This window comes from Danio rerio, chromosome 13 (assembly GCF_052040795.2).
Source record: "Danio rerio strain M-AB ecotype USA chromosome 13, GRCz13ab, whole genome shotgun sequence".
Taxonomy (NCBI): domain Eukaryota; kingdom Metazoa; phylum Chordata; class Actinopteri; order Cypriniformes; family Danionidae; genus Danio; species Danio rerio.
Window position 1 is genome coordinate 13760834 of NC_141033.1, and position 19167 is coordinate 13780000.

General features: G+C 36.5%; 2 protein-coding genes and 1 long non-coding RNA gene across 8 annotated transcripts in view; 1 reads left to right on the top strand and 2 right to left on the bottom strand.

Moving 5' to 3' along the window:
* Positions 1-17774, bottom strand: part of pimr47 (Pim proto-oncogene, serine/threonine kinase, related 47) — a 149615-nt gene extending 131841 nt beyond the window's left edge. For 4 of the 6 annotated variants that reach the window (XM_087279085.1, XM_087279083.1, XM_087279088.1 and 1 more), the window contains exons 1-6: positions 16980-17774; positions 16511-16735; positions 16336-16418; positions 16186-16236; positions 15737-16109; positions 15441-15620 (exon numbers count right to left, since the gene is read on the bottom strand). In XM_087279085.1, coding sequence (XP_087135211.1) covers positions 15441-15620; positions 15737-16109; positions 16186-16236; positions 16336-16418; positions 16511-16735; positions 16980-17010 — 943 coding nt within the window. In that variant the 5' untranslated portion in view covers positions 17011-17774. Of the gene's footprint in view, positions 1-14922; positions 15153-15247; positions 15344-15440; positions 15621-15736; positions 16110-16185; positions 16237-16335; positions 16419-16510; positions 16736-16979 lie in introns of those variants that run through there. The other 2 variants (XM_087279084.1, XM_087279086.1) reach the window with 2 other exon arrangements.
* LOC147834145 (uncharacterized) overlaps positions 1-19167 on the bottom strand; it is a 762525-nt gene that overhangs the window by 541852 nt on the left and 201506 nt on the right. The gene's annotated exons all lie outside the window — the stretch shown is intronic.
* The window catches only part of pimr48 (Pim proto-oncogene, serine/threonine kinase, related 48), a 9675-nt gene continuing 8781 nt past the window's right edge, over positions 18274-19167 (top strand). Inside the window, exon 1 of the mRNA XM_087279081.1 lies at positions 18274-18316. The gene's annotated coding sequence lies outside the window, so the exon portion shown is untranslated. The remainder of the gene's footprint in view (positions 18317-19167) is intronic.

The window sequence follows — 19167 nt, forward strand, 5'->3', positions numbered from 1 at the left end:
ACAACTGGTAATTTGCGCCCCGAAAATGGGTTTCAATAGCGTTTTGAGTGGATTACAGAATGTTTTTGTGACACACATCTTTGAAAGGTCTGTGTTAAAGCCGTTATAATCTGTCAGATGTCTATATGTCTATATGTAGATGTCAGAAGTACAGCGGCTCTTCAATGCGTGCACACACACACACACACACACGCAAAACTTCACTGCATTATAGAGCAAACCAGATTACTGGCATTTGAAACTGAAACTTAACAGGTATGTAAGTCATGCAATTTAAAAACATGAGCAATAAAAGTCCTTACTGATGCTCTGCTTGTTGATTTGCATGTTGATTCAACATGCAATAATCAGGAGCTGTTTATGTTTCATTTAGGTAGTGTGTGTTGTGTAGTATTTACCATGATTTGTGCTTTTCTGTCATTTCAAAACGCCATTTTACTTTCAGATTTTGACACTTATTCAATCAGTGTGTAAGTGGGACAGAACAGGCTACGTGTATGTGTTAGACATTTTGGAGAATTACATTTGCTTGGGCTGGTTGTATGTTTGAAAGAGAGAGAAAATGATCACTTTAGCAATGGGGAGATGCTATCTGATAACAAAGGTAAAATGCCTCGCAGCAGTTGTTTTCCATCCCATTATATCACATTTTTTAAATGATCAGTCAAGGAGGTTACGCTAATTGACACCAGTTTTAGTTCAAAGACGTTAAGAGTAGGTAAAATAGATTAAAACTATTGTTTCAAAGCTGTCCAAATGTGACTGTTTATACATATCAGCTGCCAACCAGAAGTTCTTAGCATTCTCCTTGCGCACACACGCAAAGCATAATGGGTAATTTTGCATTCAAAGAAAAAGGTCTATACATGATCTGTATGTGATGATGATGATGATGATGTAAATGGTAGTTGCCACTGTGAAACAAAAACAGTTAGAAGTAATGAATACTTTTTACTGAAATACATATTCCAGGCTGTACTTCTTTACTTTAACTTGAGTACTTAAGTGTAGTCAGTACTTCAACTTTATTACTAGAGTTGTTTTAAACATGAGTATCTATACTTCTGCTTGAGTAAAGGCTGTGTGTAAGTTTGCCATCTCTGGAAGTTTCTAGCCTTTCATCAGTGCTGGATATAAACTGTCTTTACTAACACTACAAAGTTCTTCACAAGCTAAGAGCGGGTCCACACTCTCTCTCTCTCTCTCTCTCTCTCTCTTTGAATAGTAGCTAAATATTCACCTAATCTCCTTCTTTTCAGTCTTACAAAATATGGCACTTTTATTCACTCAAATCTACCGATATGTGAGTAAACTGTCCAAATGAATCAAACTAAATCCTTTTTCCAAACCCATCGGCCCGATCAAAAGAGCAGTTCATTCATAAATCTGTCCTTCCGTATGTTCTGGAAAAAAAACTAGTATTTCTGAAATGTATAAAAACAATATGGTAACTCTTTAAGCTGTCATTACACATATTGCATGTACTTACTATAGTAATTACAATTAATATGCATAATTACATGCAACTAACCCTACTCCTGAACTTAACCATATATTAAGTTCATGTAATTAAGTAATATTATGCAGTAGTTAAATGAACAGTTACACTGTAACAAGACATCTTATACTAAAGTGTAACTAAAATGACTTGCTACTTTACTACAATGCAGCATTATTTGGCCCTGAACCACCAATGCTTACATCAGTCTTCAACCAGTTGAGGCCAGACATGAGACGCATTAAATACATGATGAGAAATCTAGAAATTGAAATGCTTTTTGAGGCAAACACGAAAATGGATAATTGACCAAATAAGATGGACAAGATATTTAAAAAAAAAGAAATGAAAGAAGGAAAGTATTTTGAAGAGGATGGTAAAACGAGAACAATCGAATGCATGCACTTTCAATAGCTAAGTCAGTTTTAAAGTAAATAATAATGTTAGTTTATTTTGATGGTCTGTATTCTATTAACTAAAGCAACTACCAGTCAACTACAAATAACGTATAGTATTAGTAGTAAATAAGTAATTTTACTATTAACTTTGCTTTTAAAGAATTATTCATCTTTTTAAAAAAGTTTTGAAGTCAAAATTAATTTGCTTCATTTGTTCTAATTAAGAGTAAATGAGTATCCCAGTGTATAAACAATTCATTCATTCCGTTTCCTTCAGCTTAGTCTCTTTTTCAGAGGTGGTCACAGTGAACTGCAGTGAGCATCCAGTCGCAACATGTAGCAAAAAGTACTACACAATGGTAACAGTTTGATCATGGTGTCTACATGTCTGCACTTCAGTAATGTGACTAAAATAGGAATACTCCACGTCTTAATTAGATTTGATTACTTTGATTTTGACTTATGTCATATTAAGGTATTAAAAAAATAATAAGAAAAAAATCTGTTTATATGGAAAACTCTTAATCATAGTATTGTCCTAATGACAGTAAAATTGGAGTACTGGTGTCCATGTACACGTAAACGTACTAAGTCAGGATCATTATTGATATGTGCCCCTATATACCGTTCTGGAGATCAAGAAATACGTCCCAGGAGATACTTTTTTGCTGTTTATATTTTTGGCCAATCAACCAGAGGCCGTTGTGTATGCTTTTTCAGATCTCAAATTCTCTCGCCAGTGCCATTCGTACCTGCTGTTTTTATGTAAATCCACCAGAGGCCTAACTGACTGACTGACTGACTGACTGATCGATCCACCCTCTTCCCTAAACCCAAACGATAAACGAGGTAAGTGGTCAGCTGGTAACGCGAAAAGGAACAAGAAGCCATCAGCGACATCATACCACTCCATAGCGTTCGCTTTAAAGACAAAATGCAGCCATACGTAGCTCTGGCTACATAATTTGTGCTCTCCAGAAATGTATACTGGGGTATGTTTTTACAATGAGCCTGTGTTGAAATGTACTCAGTGACTTTTTGTGGTCTGGAAACAGACTTTGTTGTTTTTTAACCAACACCATTACTGCCTCACTGTAAACTACACAAATATTATGTGCATGTGTATTATCCATGACATGAACAAATATTTGGCATCCAAAACAACAATAAGCAATAGCACATGTTTCTATTAGTTGATCTCTAACTGGCCTGGAATACATAACACAGCACTTTAGTATTAGCATGTTTGTACTAAATATGGATCCATTTGCACATATATTTTGGATAGTTTCTACCAGGGCTTAATTCGTGCCAGGACACGCCGGATCCGGCACCTCTGAAAGCTGATCCGGTATCTCATTTTACCAATCGCCCTCCTCAACCGCCCTCCTCCCCCATCTGCTGTTCACTTTCACTTTCTTTCGCGACTTCCTAACCCTCTTCACTTTCGTCCTCCACCCCCCCCCCCCCCCTCACATTCGTTCTTCGTCTGCCACACCGCCATTTAACGATCAACCCCCCGACACCCCTGTTGCGCGTGCTTGTAAAAGGCATTCTTGTTTTACCCTTGAACAATTAAATGAATGCTAAACTCTATTTGACTGATTAAATTTTAATTACATTGATGCTGTAAAAGAAACTGTATAAAATTGAAAAAATAATAAATAAATAAATAAAAATCACATTAACCATTCACCTAAAGTTTATCGTTATGGGAAAAAACACTAGCTCTGTACCTATTAGTCCAATTGTTAGGAGTGATTTCAGTTGTTCAAACAATAAACAAAATTTAAAGGGGAGCTATTATGCCCCTTTTTTACAAGATGTAAGATAAGTCTCTGATGTCCCTAAACTGTGTATGTGAAGTTTCCGCTCAAAATTCATTCATTCATTCATTTATTTTCTTGTCAGCTTGTCCCTTTATTAATCCGGGGTTGCCACAGCGTAATAAACCACCAACTTATCCAGCAAGTTTGCCCTTCCAGCCGCAACCCATTTCTGGTAAACATCCACACACACATTCACACACACACACTCTTACACTACGGACAATTTAGCCAACCCAATTCACCTGTACTGCATGTCTTTGGACTGTGGGGGAAACTGGAGCACCCGGAGGAAACCCACGCGAATGCAGGGAGAACATGCAAACTCCACACAAATACGGCAACTGAGCGGAGGTTCGAACCAGCGACCCAGCGACCCAGCGACCTTCTTGCTGTGAGGCGACAGCACTACCTACTGCACCACTGCCTCGCTCAAAATATCCCACAAATTATTTTTACAACTCTTTAAAATAGGTTTGGATCCAAATTGTGCCATTTTGGTGACTGTTGCTTTAAATTCAAATGTGCATGTGCTCCCAACCCACTTTAAAAAAGAGGGTGGAGATACAAATGCCTGTTAGTCAGCATAGTGGCAGATTCAAAAATAAGACTACCATCCTATGCTAATAAGAAAGAGACCATTCCTAATGGGTGGGCTTTCCTCCTGTGATGACACCTACAAAGGGAGAATGTCAAAGTGTTTCTGCAAAACTGTTTTTATAAGTGTGATTATAAAAAAATGTATTTATAAAAAAATTAAGATTTTAGAAGCTGCTTATATTCACATGCTCTTGCAACAGAATTGTGTTTAAACCCCTTATAAAAGTGATTTTTGCATAATATGTGCCCTTTAAATAAGTTTTTAAAGATGTAAAACAACAACATAAGCTGAACACTGTTGTTAGCTTAATGCCTGATCTTAAATTAGACGGCCAGTGTTATTTAAGTTACTGAGTTAAATGTAAAATTACTTTATATAGTTTAATAAAATTCACAATTATTACATTTTCCGTTTCGGATTCTGGCCAAGTGCATCCAGAATTTTCATTTTCAGTCCAGAATTTTCATTTTTGGTGCAACCCTATGCTTATTCTAACCCATTTTCTTTTTATCATTGGTGAGTTGTGCTCATTTAATGTCAGTAATGTTTTCAATCACAAGAGAGTGGCTACCTAAAAATCCTAAAAAAGTGACCACAGTATGTCTGAAATTAATTAATAGCTATAAATGTACACCTTCAATCCTTCCTCTCTTTTGTTGATGAAAGTCCCACACAAAACAACAAGTGCAGTGCTATGTCACGTCATATGTACTGCACACCGGAAATATTCCATTCAGTTCGAAAAATCAATCAATGTCCAAATATATGGACCATTTCTGATCTGTTGATTTCAAATTCTGTAGATTTTACATATGAACAGTAAACAATAAGAAGAGCAGATGTTTAGTTTCTAATCTGATAACCACAATACAAAGCTAATCTGAAAATTGTGCATTTCAGAATTGTTTTTGCCAAACTTTATAGACAGCAAAGTTTAAATCCAATCTGGCTAGCGTACTTCAACAACACATCCTGTAATCTTTAAGAATTAGGTCTGTATAGGCAGAGAACAGGCGGGATTCAGTGGCTGTTCAAATGCATTTAACCGCATGAAAGCAATGCTAAAAATATGTTTATGACTATGTTTGGCATCAGCCATTTGCAATCAAAGCAATCAAAAAATAGAGCCTAATATATGAGGTTTTAACAATTAGCTTTGGTAATAAAACCAATTTAGCGAACAAATTTTAAACTAATAAAACAGAAGAGCCTGAGCAGACAATATAATTTATTTACACTTCTTTTTTTTCTCTGATACTAAACGTCACTCCTTGTCCAAAGAATATTCCCCCTCTTTATTTCCCTCCCTCTTTCCTAGGGATATCAGGAGATCAGCAGATGCACCGAGAAAGCTCAGCCTGAGAATCTGATGGCTAGTTTCTGCTAGATCTTTATAATCTGCTGGATTACACCCTGACTAACAGAATGTGGTCTCAGATTAGATTGGGTGACAGACAGAGCTCGGTCATGACCTTTCTGCCTGACCCTTGAGTGACCGTTACACTGACAGGTCACCTGTTGTTTTCCTTCCCATAGTTGAATAATGCAGCATAACTGTAGTGGAAGTCAGTTAAATGACCATAGGTAAAAAAGAGAGACAGAAACTGATGCAGCCTATAGGATGGAGGGTTAATTTAAATGATGATGTGTTTGGAGGGGGTGGGGTAAGAAAGACCCTATTTCCTTTGCGTTAAAGGTGTTAAAAGACGTGAGTGGCCTCTAGGGACGAAATGGGAAGAGGAAGTTGTCCTATACAACATACACACACACATACAAACATTCAAACAAAAGCACAAAAAGAGGCAATTGTGATTTTCGTGACATTATTTCTTAACATTTGATAAATTGCCAAATTTGTAGAACTACAAAACCTTTATTATCAAAACAACAAGACATGTTAAGGCAAGATATTACAGGCAAAACTAATTTTTTGGCTTAAATTTAAGATTTTGTCTCACTTGTCTACTCTGAGACCTTTTGAAAAAATTACTAGTTGTATTTTTGTGATCATTGCCATTCCAGCTTCATTGGCTTTTCAAAGGCAGATGCATATTTAACATTTAACAACAAAATATCACAAGACAAAATAGCTACATGTTTTATCATTAAAAAGTGTGCAATAAAAGAAAAAATATAGAAAGTATTAACCTTCTTGTGCTTCTCCAGCATTTAGTAAATCGTCATGCGTATGACTTCTCGAGTATCTAGTGTATGCAACTTGTTTGTGTTTTGTTTTAAAACACTATATAGGATTTATTTGTAAACCTTTTTCTGAAATTAAGTTTGTTTTTTGATACCAAGCATGTTGCAAATCAGCCAGAAAGCTTCGGTACATCTATCTAGAAAGGGTTTAACGGAGGCATTTTGTCACCTTGGAATGATAAGGTTCTATCTGCGTTCTGAATGATTTTGAGATATTGAGCTTTAAAGTTTTTGCATTCCATATACAAACAGTATGTGTGTAACATTTGTTTGTTAAATAAAAAGTCTTAAAAGGTAAACTACTTATAAAAAACATCCCATAATGTAAATAAATTGGCATTTAATAAGAATATGTCAATAACTCAATTTTGACAAAAATGTCAGACAGAACCTTAAAATTCTAAGGTGACAATTTGTTGATGTATCAAGTGCATACTGTATAATTTATCAAAAACATATCAGGGCTCAACAATAAGGACTGCCCGATGACCTGAGGCCAGCCTGTAAGATTCTCGGGACATTAGACAGGATTGTTACTTGCCCCGATCGGGCCACTGATGCCCTGTCACTAAAGTTTAATTTGCCTGTGACTGTTTGTCAATTGCGTGCAAATACAGTCAGAATCGAGGAACAGTTTGTTTTTAAGCCTTCAAATGCTACCTTCTCAGTTCCTCTTATCTGACTGAATGTTTTGAGCATGTTATTTCGTAACAAACAGTTCAACGAAGAGACAGCAGCATGGTGGCAATATCAAGAGATGATGCTAAAAGAAAACATTTGTTTCTGACGTCTTGCAAACATTTACGAGGGTACACCACGACTAAAAAAATTAAGTGATGTTTTTTACAGTTTGACGTCAGTCGGGCAGTTCAGTCATCTTTTGTTTTGCAATAAAATACCTGCACATTTAGCTACTTTTGTTTGCAAAATACTTAGAATTTTGCTCATTATACATGTATTGAAATTTTTTTTATATTTCAATTCTAGATTTACAAACATTGACACTTTTTTTTATTTGTGGCTAAGAAATAGCTATTATTATTATTTTTATAATTTTTTATTTATTTTATTTTTTTGGGGGTGGGGCCAGTAAAAATATTGGCAGGGCAAGTAAAAATCAGAACCGCTGGTCCAATCAGGCCTGTAAAAAAATCCTCAGCGTTGAACCCTGCATATGGAAAATATTTTCTAAATTGTGTGGTGATTAAAAAATAAATAAATAAATAAATAAAACTTTTATTTTATGGAACTATAAAATGTATTTAAATAAATAAATAAATAAATAAAATGATTTATTTGTCTCTTATTTGCATATTTACACATAACATGTCTAAATACTAGCAATAAAAAATAAAACTAGTTTGGCAAGTTGTACATATAAAAAGTTCCCCCGTTCACCTGTGTTGTCTTGCCTTAATTCAAATATAATTAAACTCAATATAACTATACTAAACAATAACGGAGCTCATTGCATCAAAACTTTTAAAATATCAAATATTATCAACACAACACTAGCAGTGGCACTAAAGTAAAATAAACATTTAAAACATGAAGGAGGAAATGGCATTTATATCATCAAATGACTGAACTAAAGCTTGTCTCTTCCTCAGGTCAAGGAGACACATCCTCCTGTCAATCACTTTTATGGTAGCCACAGAATACAGACTGACCTCTGACCCCAGCAATAGGGGTCAAGTCACTCCTTCTCACACCTCTACATAATGGAGGTACAAAAGCACAGCTTAAGCTCACTTGAGATTTTTGTTTTCCATTTAGGTGTTTTACCTTTTCGTCTGGTTATTTATTTAGTCGCTACAGTTACATTTATGATACACTTACTGCCAGTAAAACAATTGTCAAACGAACAGTAAAAACAACTACCGTGTTCAAACTGTCCTGAAGAGTTTAGTTGCAGCTTCAAATAAACACACAGGCTAATCAAGCTCTTACTAGGCATAAGTTTCCTGGAATATGTTTTTTGGAAAGTTGGAGCTCAACTCTACTCCACAGTGGCTCTCCAGGACCGAGCTAAAACAAACACACTAGCTAGACTTATATGAGAGCAACTGATGTATGAAAGCAGGCATGTAAATCTGTTATAATCTATCAAATCGGTCTCCGGCGCCCCCTTGTGGTAGCGAATTAATTTTGTTTTGCTCTCTGTGATTTTTATTTTATTTTTTTTATGTTAAAGGGATATTTTACCAAAAAATTAAAATCCCGTCATCATTTGCTCATCATACACATGTTCCAAACCTGTTTGGCCTTCTTTCTTTTATTGAGCACAAAAAAATGTATTTTAAAGAAAGCTGGAAGCCTGTAATCACTGACATCCATATATTTGTTTTTCCTAATATGCAGTGGTGTAAAGAAACACATTACAAATACTCAAATTACTGTAATTGAGTAGTTTTTAAAATGTGTACTTCAACCTGCAGTCTCTATTTTTTCTCGTCTATGAGGATTAGAAAAATCAGTCCTGTGATTCCTGTCCAATGAAATCTCACATACAAGGTAAATTGCATCATAATGGACTACCTTAATAAGACGTGGGCACTTTATAATAGCAGTAAACTCTTTGGAAGCATTAAAAGTGTCCAAAAAGAGGTGTAAAATCTTTCCACGCAATGACCCAGAGACTACTCTGATGAGAGTAGTCACTGTCACTGATGAGAAGATCAGTGATGAGAAGATGAGCAGACGTTTGCATGATGACCGAAATGGCCTTAAACACCCAGCAGGCAAGGATGTCAACATGACATCAGATTGACGTTGCACCTTAATTTCGTAGGATGTTGCATTTTGTTTGGAAATGAAAATCGGGTTGACATTAGAACCCAACGTAAGGCCAACCTCAATGTTCGACGCCTAATCTAATATTAACAAAATTTCAACGTATAATGATGTTACAGCGTGGACGTTACCAATATGACGTCTATTAAATTTTGGAGTTTGGTTACCATACCTGACGAATAAATGTCAATATTTGACGTCAACATGATGTTGGCTTGACGTTGGATTTTGGTCACTTTCCAACACAACCTAAATATCAAAATATCAACATCCTTTGACGTTGTTATTGGAAATCAAAATAACGTTGACCTTAAACTCTGGCTAGACAATGAATTTTGGTCACCTACCATCATGACCTAAATCTAACTCAATATTAACGTCTTATGACGTTGTGTGCCTGCTGGGCAATAACTAAATGCACTACAGAATGTTTCATTTACACACATCCACAAATTACATGTAAACACATCAACTTTTTACATCGAAATACGGAATATGGAAGTCAATGGTAGCCTACCGGTTTACAGCTTTCTTTAAAATATGTTCTTTTGAGTGGCTTAAATAACCAAAATTAAAATTGAAATTCTGTTATAATTTACTCACTCTTTATGGTTGTAAAAAATTAGGAATTTCGTTATAAGCAATGCATTTCTGAGTGCCTAACGCAGGTCGCACACCAGAAGCGCCGCTTGGCGCCACGACACGGCGCGCACATGACAGTTTAAAGTATCATACACCAGACGCGCACATTCGAATGATATTTAACATGAAACTAATCAGATGGCGCTCTGTGGCGTGGCTGAAAAATGAACTGCGTCCTGAAACGTGGACGGGTGCCGCCGACAGCCGCCGACTTGCGGCGCCGGTGTGTGTATCCTGATAGAAACCTATGTTTAGAATTCTAAAATGCATAGCGCTGCGCGGCGCGCCGCCGAGCGCCACTTCTGGTGTGCGACCTGATTTAGCGTCCCACCAGTGCTGATATACAGCCATATCGCACTGCTACGAGTGTGATATTGTGTTTATACAACAGTTTGACGCCACAATCGTGTATATAAATAAGAAAATCAAACACGGAGAGTCTAAAAACCCCTTTTTATTAGGAACTACTTTCTTCCGCCATTCATTCACATCTGCAGCTGACATCAAAACAGCAGAAGCCGTTACTAATTCACCAACGTCACTTTAGAGCTAGTGTTTGAATGACTCTCTATAGCGTAGTCTAAAGTAATGATAAAACAGCTGATTTTGCTCACACTTTAAGATTATAAGGCTGAACGTGACATGAAATGCCATCCATCTACAGAGACTTCTTACAGTGTTACAGTCTACAGTATTTCTCTGATGCAATCGGGATATCACAATAATTAACCTGAAAAAAGTAACGCAATCACTACCAGACTGCTGTTGTGTTTGTGATAAGAAAAAAACGCTAAACACATGCTTCTTTCTTTCTGCCAATAAAACACACATTCCTGATATGCGAGCAAATCGGTTAAAATACAGCACTACAACATACAAAAGAGAGAGATCGACTTAGAATATCACTTTCCAGCATACCTGCCAACAACTGTTGTAAGCGTTAGTACAGTATGTGGAAAACGGGGTCTATGGCACCTCTTTGGGGGATCATAACAGGTTAATAAGTAAAGACCGGGGCTGGCAGGCATGCCGTTACAAAAGCCCCCAATTTTACACTAACTATGTCATTTTTTTACTAGGGCTGCCCGATTATGGGAAAAATCATAATCTCAATTATTTTGGTCATAACTGTAATCGAGATTATTCAAAAATGATTATCAGTTGAAGTCAAAATGATTCACCCTTCTGTGAATTTTTTTAATATATAAATGTTTCCCAAATGATGTTTAAAGGAGGATTTTTTTTACAGTATTTCCTATAATATTTTTTTCTTCTGGAGAAAGTCTTATTTGTTTTAATTTGGCTAGAATAAAAGCAGGTTTAAATAGTTTAAAACCTATTTTAAGAGATCAATATTATTAGCCCCTTTAAGCTATATATATATATATATATATATATATATATATATATATATATATATATATATATATATATATATATATATATATGATTGTCTGCAGAAGCAACTACTGTTATACAATGATTTGCCTAATTACACTAATTAAGCCTTTGAATGTCAGTTTGAGCTGAATACTAGTGTCTTGAAGAATATCTAGTCAAATATTAATTACTGTCATCATAGCAAAATTAAAAGAAATCAGTTATTAGAAATTAGTTATTAAATCACTGATATATATATAATATGATTTGAATGTACATCTATGTATGATGCGCATCCCGTGCTGCAAAAAGTGGCAGAGTAATACACAAAGGTGAGGGGTGAAGAGGCCTTTGTGTGATGTTACTGGAAAAATATCGCAACAGCTATCAGCCAGTCAGATTCAAGAACCAGACAGAACTGTTGTATAAATATATATGTATATATATGTATATATATTTCTACTATTGTCAGTAGTTACAGGACTTCAGCTTCCTTGAGGGAGATTAAACAGAGAGTACATATTCATTTCTGGATAAACGATCCCTTTAATATTTGTATGATTTTTGGAATAAAATAAAATCAAACCTTTTGACCCATTCAATGATATTGCCAAATTATTACCCATGCAACAAATGACTCTCTTAAAGAGCTGATGCTCATAATAGCTGAAGATACATCAGCTATTATGTTAACTTGCGCCTGTGCAAACAGCATTACTATGACTAAGGATTCAATCAACTAATTATCACACATACTGTACAGCAGGGGTCTCAAACTCGCGGCCCGCGGGCCATTTGCGGCCCTCAGTGCAATATTTTGTGGCCCGCGTCGACTGCTGTACTCTGACAGAATCAGCGTTGTCGCACGCATTCTGATCAGCTGTGTTATCGCGCGCGTACTCAAGAGCGGTGTTATCGCGCGCCTACTGAAGGGCGGGACCGAGGGTGTGTCGCGTCGTGGGGGCACTTTTGATCATTTTGGAAGGGCACTTTCTATGCAAGACTAAAAAGGGCATGTGCTCTGCACAGGTTGAGCCCTATGTGTGCACGTGCCTGCCCTGCATCTTATATATATTGATATTATAGGTAGATACAGACTGGTACAGACTGATGTGACTGGAGTGGGGTGGGGGTGTTTTATTTATACATATATATACGCCTTTTTTTTAGGTGAGGGAATGGAAGTTTTGAGTGAGTTTCCCCACTTTTTTCCCTAGGACTTCAATAAGTCAAAGTACAGGTCTAGACTTAATGATGATAATCTTCAAGCCATACTGAGGGTCTCAACTGCTTCCGCTCTAAAGCCAAATGTGGTTCAGATTTTTGAGAAGAAGCGCTGTCAAGTCTCTGGCAGCAAGAAGTAGGCAAAAGATGCCATGTTCAGAAGAACTGTTCATAATCTTCACTCAATGTTCTATTAATGTTCAGGACACTTCATGTTCAGAAGAAATAATTAAAACTGTTAATAATGACATTTGAGGACTTTTTTTTTGTGAAATCCCTTATGCGGCCCAGCCTCACCCACACTTTGCCTCCTGCGGCCCCCAGGTAAATTGAGTTTGAGACCCCTGCTGTACAGTATATACCGTATCACATTTTACAAGAAGCATGCATATAGCAGAAATGCATTAGCTTAAATTAAATAATAATAAAAATGTGATATAACAAGTACTCCAATAATGTTATCAGAAAGAAATAATATCAGAAAGAAGCATGAGAATTGAAATGTTTGGAAGTCGTTTAGGAGAATGGCTCTGTCCAAAAATTAGACTTGCATTTTTGTATTTCTACAGATACAAAAAAAAAAACCAAAAAAAAAATGGTACAATGGGTAATGGTATTTACATCAAAATGCATATGGCAGTAATTAAATTAAATTATAATATAATACAATATAAGAATATATTTCACTTCATTGGGTCACAAAATGTGTTTTAAATGAATTGTTTTATAATAAAAAAGAATAGATATAAAACAAAATTAAGTAAAATATTTACTTATAGCATACTAAAATATAAAATTTATATAGCATAATAAATGTAATATGACATGTAATTTAATATCCCTTATTTGTATGACACTTGATTCTCTCCAATAAATGTGACCAGATTAAATAAACACTATCAGATGATTATTTCAAAAAATTAAATCTGCTTTACACTTATAAATTATAAACTGCTAATACCCTGGACAACTGAAAGGATTAAGATTTAATTTCATTAGTGAGCCTAAACTGCTCTGTTTGTATTCAGATCCCAGACAACGGCATTTCTTTCTCTTCCACTAGATGACAGCGCAGCAACCTGTAATTTTACAATCTATGAAGATGAAGTTTGCTAAATTTACATGAACGTGGTATGATCATATATTTATGGTACAATTGCACCTACAGTATGTATGATCTTATCAATGTAGCAGACTTTAATATCAGTGCATATTTAATAATTCTGTACAATCTGCCATCATATAGACCAGTGGTTCTCAAACTTTTTTCATCAAGTACCACCTCAGAAAAAACTATGCCTCCAAGTACCACCATAAAGAGCAGTATTGAATTACAGTAGCATAGTAGGCCCAGTAAAGCAGCTACAGCTCTGCACAGTTTAAAAACATGGCAGATTAACTACTATTATTAGGAGTATTTATTTTTATCAGCCACTTTAAACATTATAAATAGTTTAAACATTAACACTGTACTGTACTTATATGTGAAAAAACAAACAAACAAACAAAATAAAATGTCAACGTTTAAATTAAAATGAGCTTGTTAAAGTAAAAAAATGGTAGGTACTGTTCTTAAAAAGTAAAAAAAAAAATGCTGTACTTAAATGTAAAGAATTAATCTGTAGTATCCTATTCATCAAAACGGAAATGTTGCTAGGCCCTTATAAATATAGGCTATATTTCTACATATTCATATATAAACCATTTTTGATAAGTTTAAAAATATATGTTGCATGTACATATGACATATTGGATTATTCTGTGTACCACTAGAAGGCAACCCGCGTACCACTAGTGGTACACGTACTACAGTTTTAGAACCACTGATATAGACTACAGATCTCATTGGCGAATCTAAAAAAAACTTAAAGATCCTTACATACCCACTATGTCTGTTTAAAATATTTAAGGTTTAATTTAGTACCAAGACCAGGTTTTATTCAATGTCTTTACAGTATGTGGCTTGGAAAACCAAATATAGTGCAGTATAATATAAGCATTAAGGCTCGTCCTAACAGCAAAACTTAAGTGAATGACTGTAAATGTGAATAAATTATAAAATTCAAATAAATACATTTGTTTGTAGTTCATTGTGTAACTTTAATGTGGGTAGTTTGGCATATTCAAATATGTAAATATACTTATATTTCTGTTTTTGTAAATCTTAAAATAAGTATACCTTTCAGATGCATCTCTGGTATTAGGAGTTTTCTTCTTGTTTTAAATAATTTCCAATAATAACACACTGGCTGATGCTATACTTAGCTGCTTTAAAAATACAGTTTACTGGGCATTAAATGTTAGAGTAGTTTGAATGTTTATATTTTAATCAAACCAGTAAGGATAAAGAAACTGTAGTTGGGTATAAAATAACTTTTATTGCTTTACATTTACTGCTGCTGTTCTGGTTATTTAGTCTGTGCCCCCTGTTTTTGTCTAAGTGGTCTGGAAACTCCACATTTGCCTGCTGTAGCCTGGTAATGTGTTTTGGTAGTTCCTGCAACTTCACAGAGAGCCTCACAGACGCAGCAGAGGAAGTTCAGGATCAGGATCTGTTCTCCTCAGTTCCTCTGCCACTCCTGCTCTCCCTGCAAATCATTGACAGCATTTATCTACACTGATCCTGACAATGCAATTCAAGCCATGACTGCTGCTTTAAGTTAAGTGTAATGTCACTGGCCACCTGCTCAGTGCAACCAGGGATGGCGCTCAATATCATCTAAACTGGGTCGATCTGCTGGTGCTGCACTGAGACACCAGCGAATCAGGTGACGGCACTCTGTTACACACAACACCGTCTTCAGAAACACATAACAACACACTTCTGCTCACTCACACACATTGTCTCCATCTCTGAATGTGTCTGAATCTCTTACCTGTTGACAGCTTTCTAGGGAAGATCAGTCTGCTTTTGGACGTGACCTTCTGTGCGCCTCTGAAGGGGAAACGGTCACACAGGATGTTGTAAAGGGTCACTCCTACTGACCAGACTGTAGCTGGCGTCGCATTATAGCGATGTCTGCGGAACCACTCTGGAGGAGCGTATGCAGGAGTGCCTGAGAGACACAAGAGGAACACAAACATTCACTTAAAACTCTCCAGTACAGACAATTACCCTTAGTCGATCATCACAAACATCCACAGAGCGTTTCCTTCTGTAACACAAACCCACCAGCAAAGTATTTGTAGGCTGAGCGCTTCAGCAGATCTCCACAGCCAAAGTCCAGCAGCTTGATGTCCTGGGACTCTTTGGAGATCAGCAGGTTCTCTGGCTTGACGTCCCGGTGCAGGACGCCGCTGCTCTCGCAGTGTTTCAGCGCCGCGATCAGCTGCACCAGCACTTTCTTGGCCAGACGCTCGTCCAGACAGCCGTTCTCCTCACAGAAGCTCTGCAGATCTTGGCAAGGAGCCGGACGCTCCAGGATCAGGACGTAGCGTCTGGGACGGTCAAACCAGTCCAGCAGCTGCAGGACACTGGGGCAGGCAGGAGCTGAAGTGACGCGGGTCATCAATGCCACCTCCAGCGGCAGACGACCCTGACCGTCCTGAAGGACAAACACTTCATTATATGCAGGACTGAATGAAAGACGTCAAACACAACAGATTCACTCTGGAACTTACAACTTTCAGTCTGGTGTGCGTCCGGTCCTTAGACACGTACTTGATGGCCACCTGCAGACAGAAGAAGCACAGTAAATCACACCTGCCTGATTTACGGACAGCAACATTTGTAAAGCATGTCTGAATGAAGAGGGGAAGAAAATGTCTTACTGGCAGTCCATCAGACCTGCGGATCCCAGCAAACACAGAGCCGAATCCACCTCGTCCCAGCAACGGGCCCTTCGCATACATGTCTGCAACACAGAAGAGCACAAGAAAACAAGAATATAGAGACAGATCATTTCATAACTGAGCCATAACATCTGGAAGAGGAGCGTGTGCTGACCTCTGCGAGAGCGTTTGGCTGGTGGTCTTCTGGACGAGGTGGACGCCGTTTGCTGGCTGCTGCTCCTCCTCTTCCTCTTCCTCTGGTCAGTGGACACAGAATCCGCCAACTCGGAAGACAGAGGAGCCAAATAACCAGGAAGCTCAGTGGTGCCATCACGTGTGTCTGCGTCCAGAGCTGATGTCTGGGTGAAAGCAACACTCCTGGATCTGGAGCGGCCTGAAGCTAAAATATAAACAACACACACAAACTCTGAATATCGATCATTAATAAACAGCACTCAATCTCACTAGTCTCATCATTTTACTTCATTTTTAACAACTGTCAGTCAGGACTTCCAGTAGATTTAAGGAATATATTTAAAGATTAATATAGCATAATCATTTTCATATTATTTAGCCAAACATACAGCATCATACAATGACATATTGCACCAATAACAAACAACTGAACAATTAAAAACACTCACCTCGTCTTTCACCCATGTGGGCCTTTGACATCCTTCTTCAACCTGTAATGAGACAAGAAAATACAGAAAACAAGAGTATGAAAATAAAAAGTTAAAAACTAAAAGTAAAAAGAAAAAGAAACAAAAAATTAAGAACAAAACGAAGTGGAATTGAAAAATGTCAAAATAAATGTTTAAAGAAATAATCCGATCTCTTGCAAGAAAATAAAACTAATGAAGTAAAATGTGCTCTTTAAAATGAAAGTCTTTTCTCAGAAATCTCAGGATCCACACAGTAATGCTCTGCAAAAGTCGCCTCGTCTCAACCAACAGATTACGAAAGGGTCGATCGTTTATAAATACAGTCAGAATTCATATCATAACACGCGTTGCTATAGCAACTAAAATTGTGATAGCGTGTCCTTCTGTGCATCCTAACTTCTTTCCGACCTAAACAATTTGTAAGGATTATAATCCGCTGAATTAGCCAAAAAAGAGGAATATATCATATTTGTTCGCTCTGATTAGAAAATTAAATAATTACATTAAATAACTCAACACATTGTAAGCAGTGTAATAGTGAAGTGGCCATCACATTGCTTTCTGAAATATTTTATCGCACCGTCATTGTTTGTTTGAAAGAGAAATCTTTACATTTGTCTAAAATCACATAAAATCGAGTGAACGTGTATAAAAACAGGACTAAACAAACAAACCAGCTCATCTATAAATTAAACTAAAGCATAGAATCAGGTCATTCTAAGCTCTGATTAAATGTAGCCTTACCATAATGAAGGCGTATACGATGATGCTGATGCTCCTCGTTATGACGTTATAAACGCGCTTCATTCATGTGATTTCAGGCACGACAAACTGCTTTCAGAGCGATTTCTGAGTAACACATTTAGGTTATTATTATGTTAAATCTTTGTTAAATCTTTATGATTCAGCTAAAGCAATTATTAACGTTTTTATTTATATAACAAGAAGAATAGAATACAAAAATAGAGGAATAAAGTACTTAAGTTTTTTTCTTTAATATCAAAGAACCAAATTAAATAGAGAATAAAAAAAAGTATAAAATAATTTTTTAAAAAGCATGAGGACATTACAAAAGATCATACGATATTGACGTCACTGTAAATATGCGCCTCGCATAATAATGGGGAAACCAAAAAAAAAAAAATGGGGAAACCAATAATATAGCTGTCAAATAAAAATAACTATATAAATAATAATAATAATAATAATAATAATAATAATAATAATAATAATAATAATAATAAAATTAAATATGATTTTAAGCATTTCGTTTGTGATCAGCATGGTGACCTGTTATTGATTGAGCATAGCAGGCAGTAATCGGCCCGAGCTCGGCTGCCCTCCGGCGCCTCCGGCTCCGACTCGGCATCGGCGAGTGTTATCCGGGCCGAGTGCGGCCCGCAGCTCGCTCGCGCACATGCGGTTGTGATGCGGCTGTAAAGCACTGGCCCGATTCCGGTCAACCATATGGCAACCGATTAAGGCTGATGGCAACCGATTAAGTTCTTATTTTATCAAGTAATCTGTCAGCTCCACGTTTAATGATAATTTGAGAAAATATTCATGGTACGATAGCAAAAAAAAAAAAAAAGAATATTTAGTGTGGATGGTCGCAATGTTTAGACGCAAACAAAACAATATTATTTATAAATAGATTATACATGTCATCTAGAGAAAAACTATGTAAAATTCGCTTAATTTTGAGATAGCACGCTCCTGTGCTGACTGTTTTTGTTTTAAAGCAGAAGTTGGTTTCATAATAAACACATGCGTGACTAAACTCATGATCCACACTCCAATCCAGACGGTGGCGGTAATGCTCCAAAAAGCTGTTTGTCAACCACCATGGCACGAAGATCACAAGAAGAAAAAGTTTGGTTTTTTTAAAGACTTCACGTGGATCCCGGTCAGAAAGGTAAGCTTTTTACTGCTTGTGTACTGTATAATTAGCGAATTTAGAGCTTAAAACATTTCCACGGTGTTTGGTTGTAACAGCGTTTAGTAATTTAAAACAGTTTGATACGAAATGTAACTTGCTTTAAGAAACACGACTGGAGCTAATGTATGCTAACGCTAACAGTTACAAACACGTCTGAAAGTTCCTTTTCCTTTTACACAATGTTAGATTGTAACGTGTGTAGTAACTGAAAACTATTTTAATTATTTT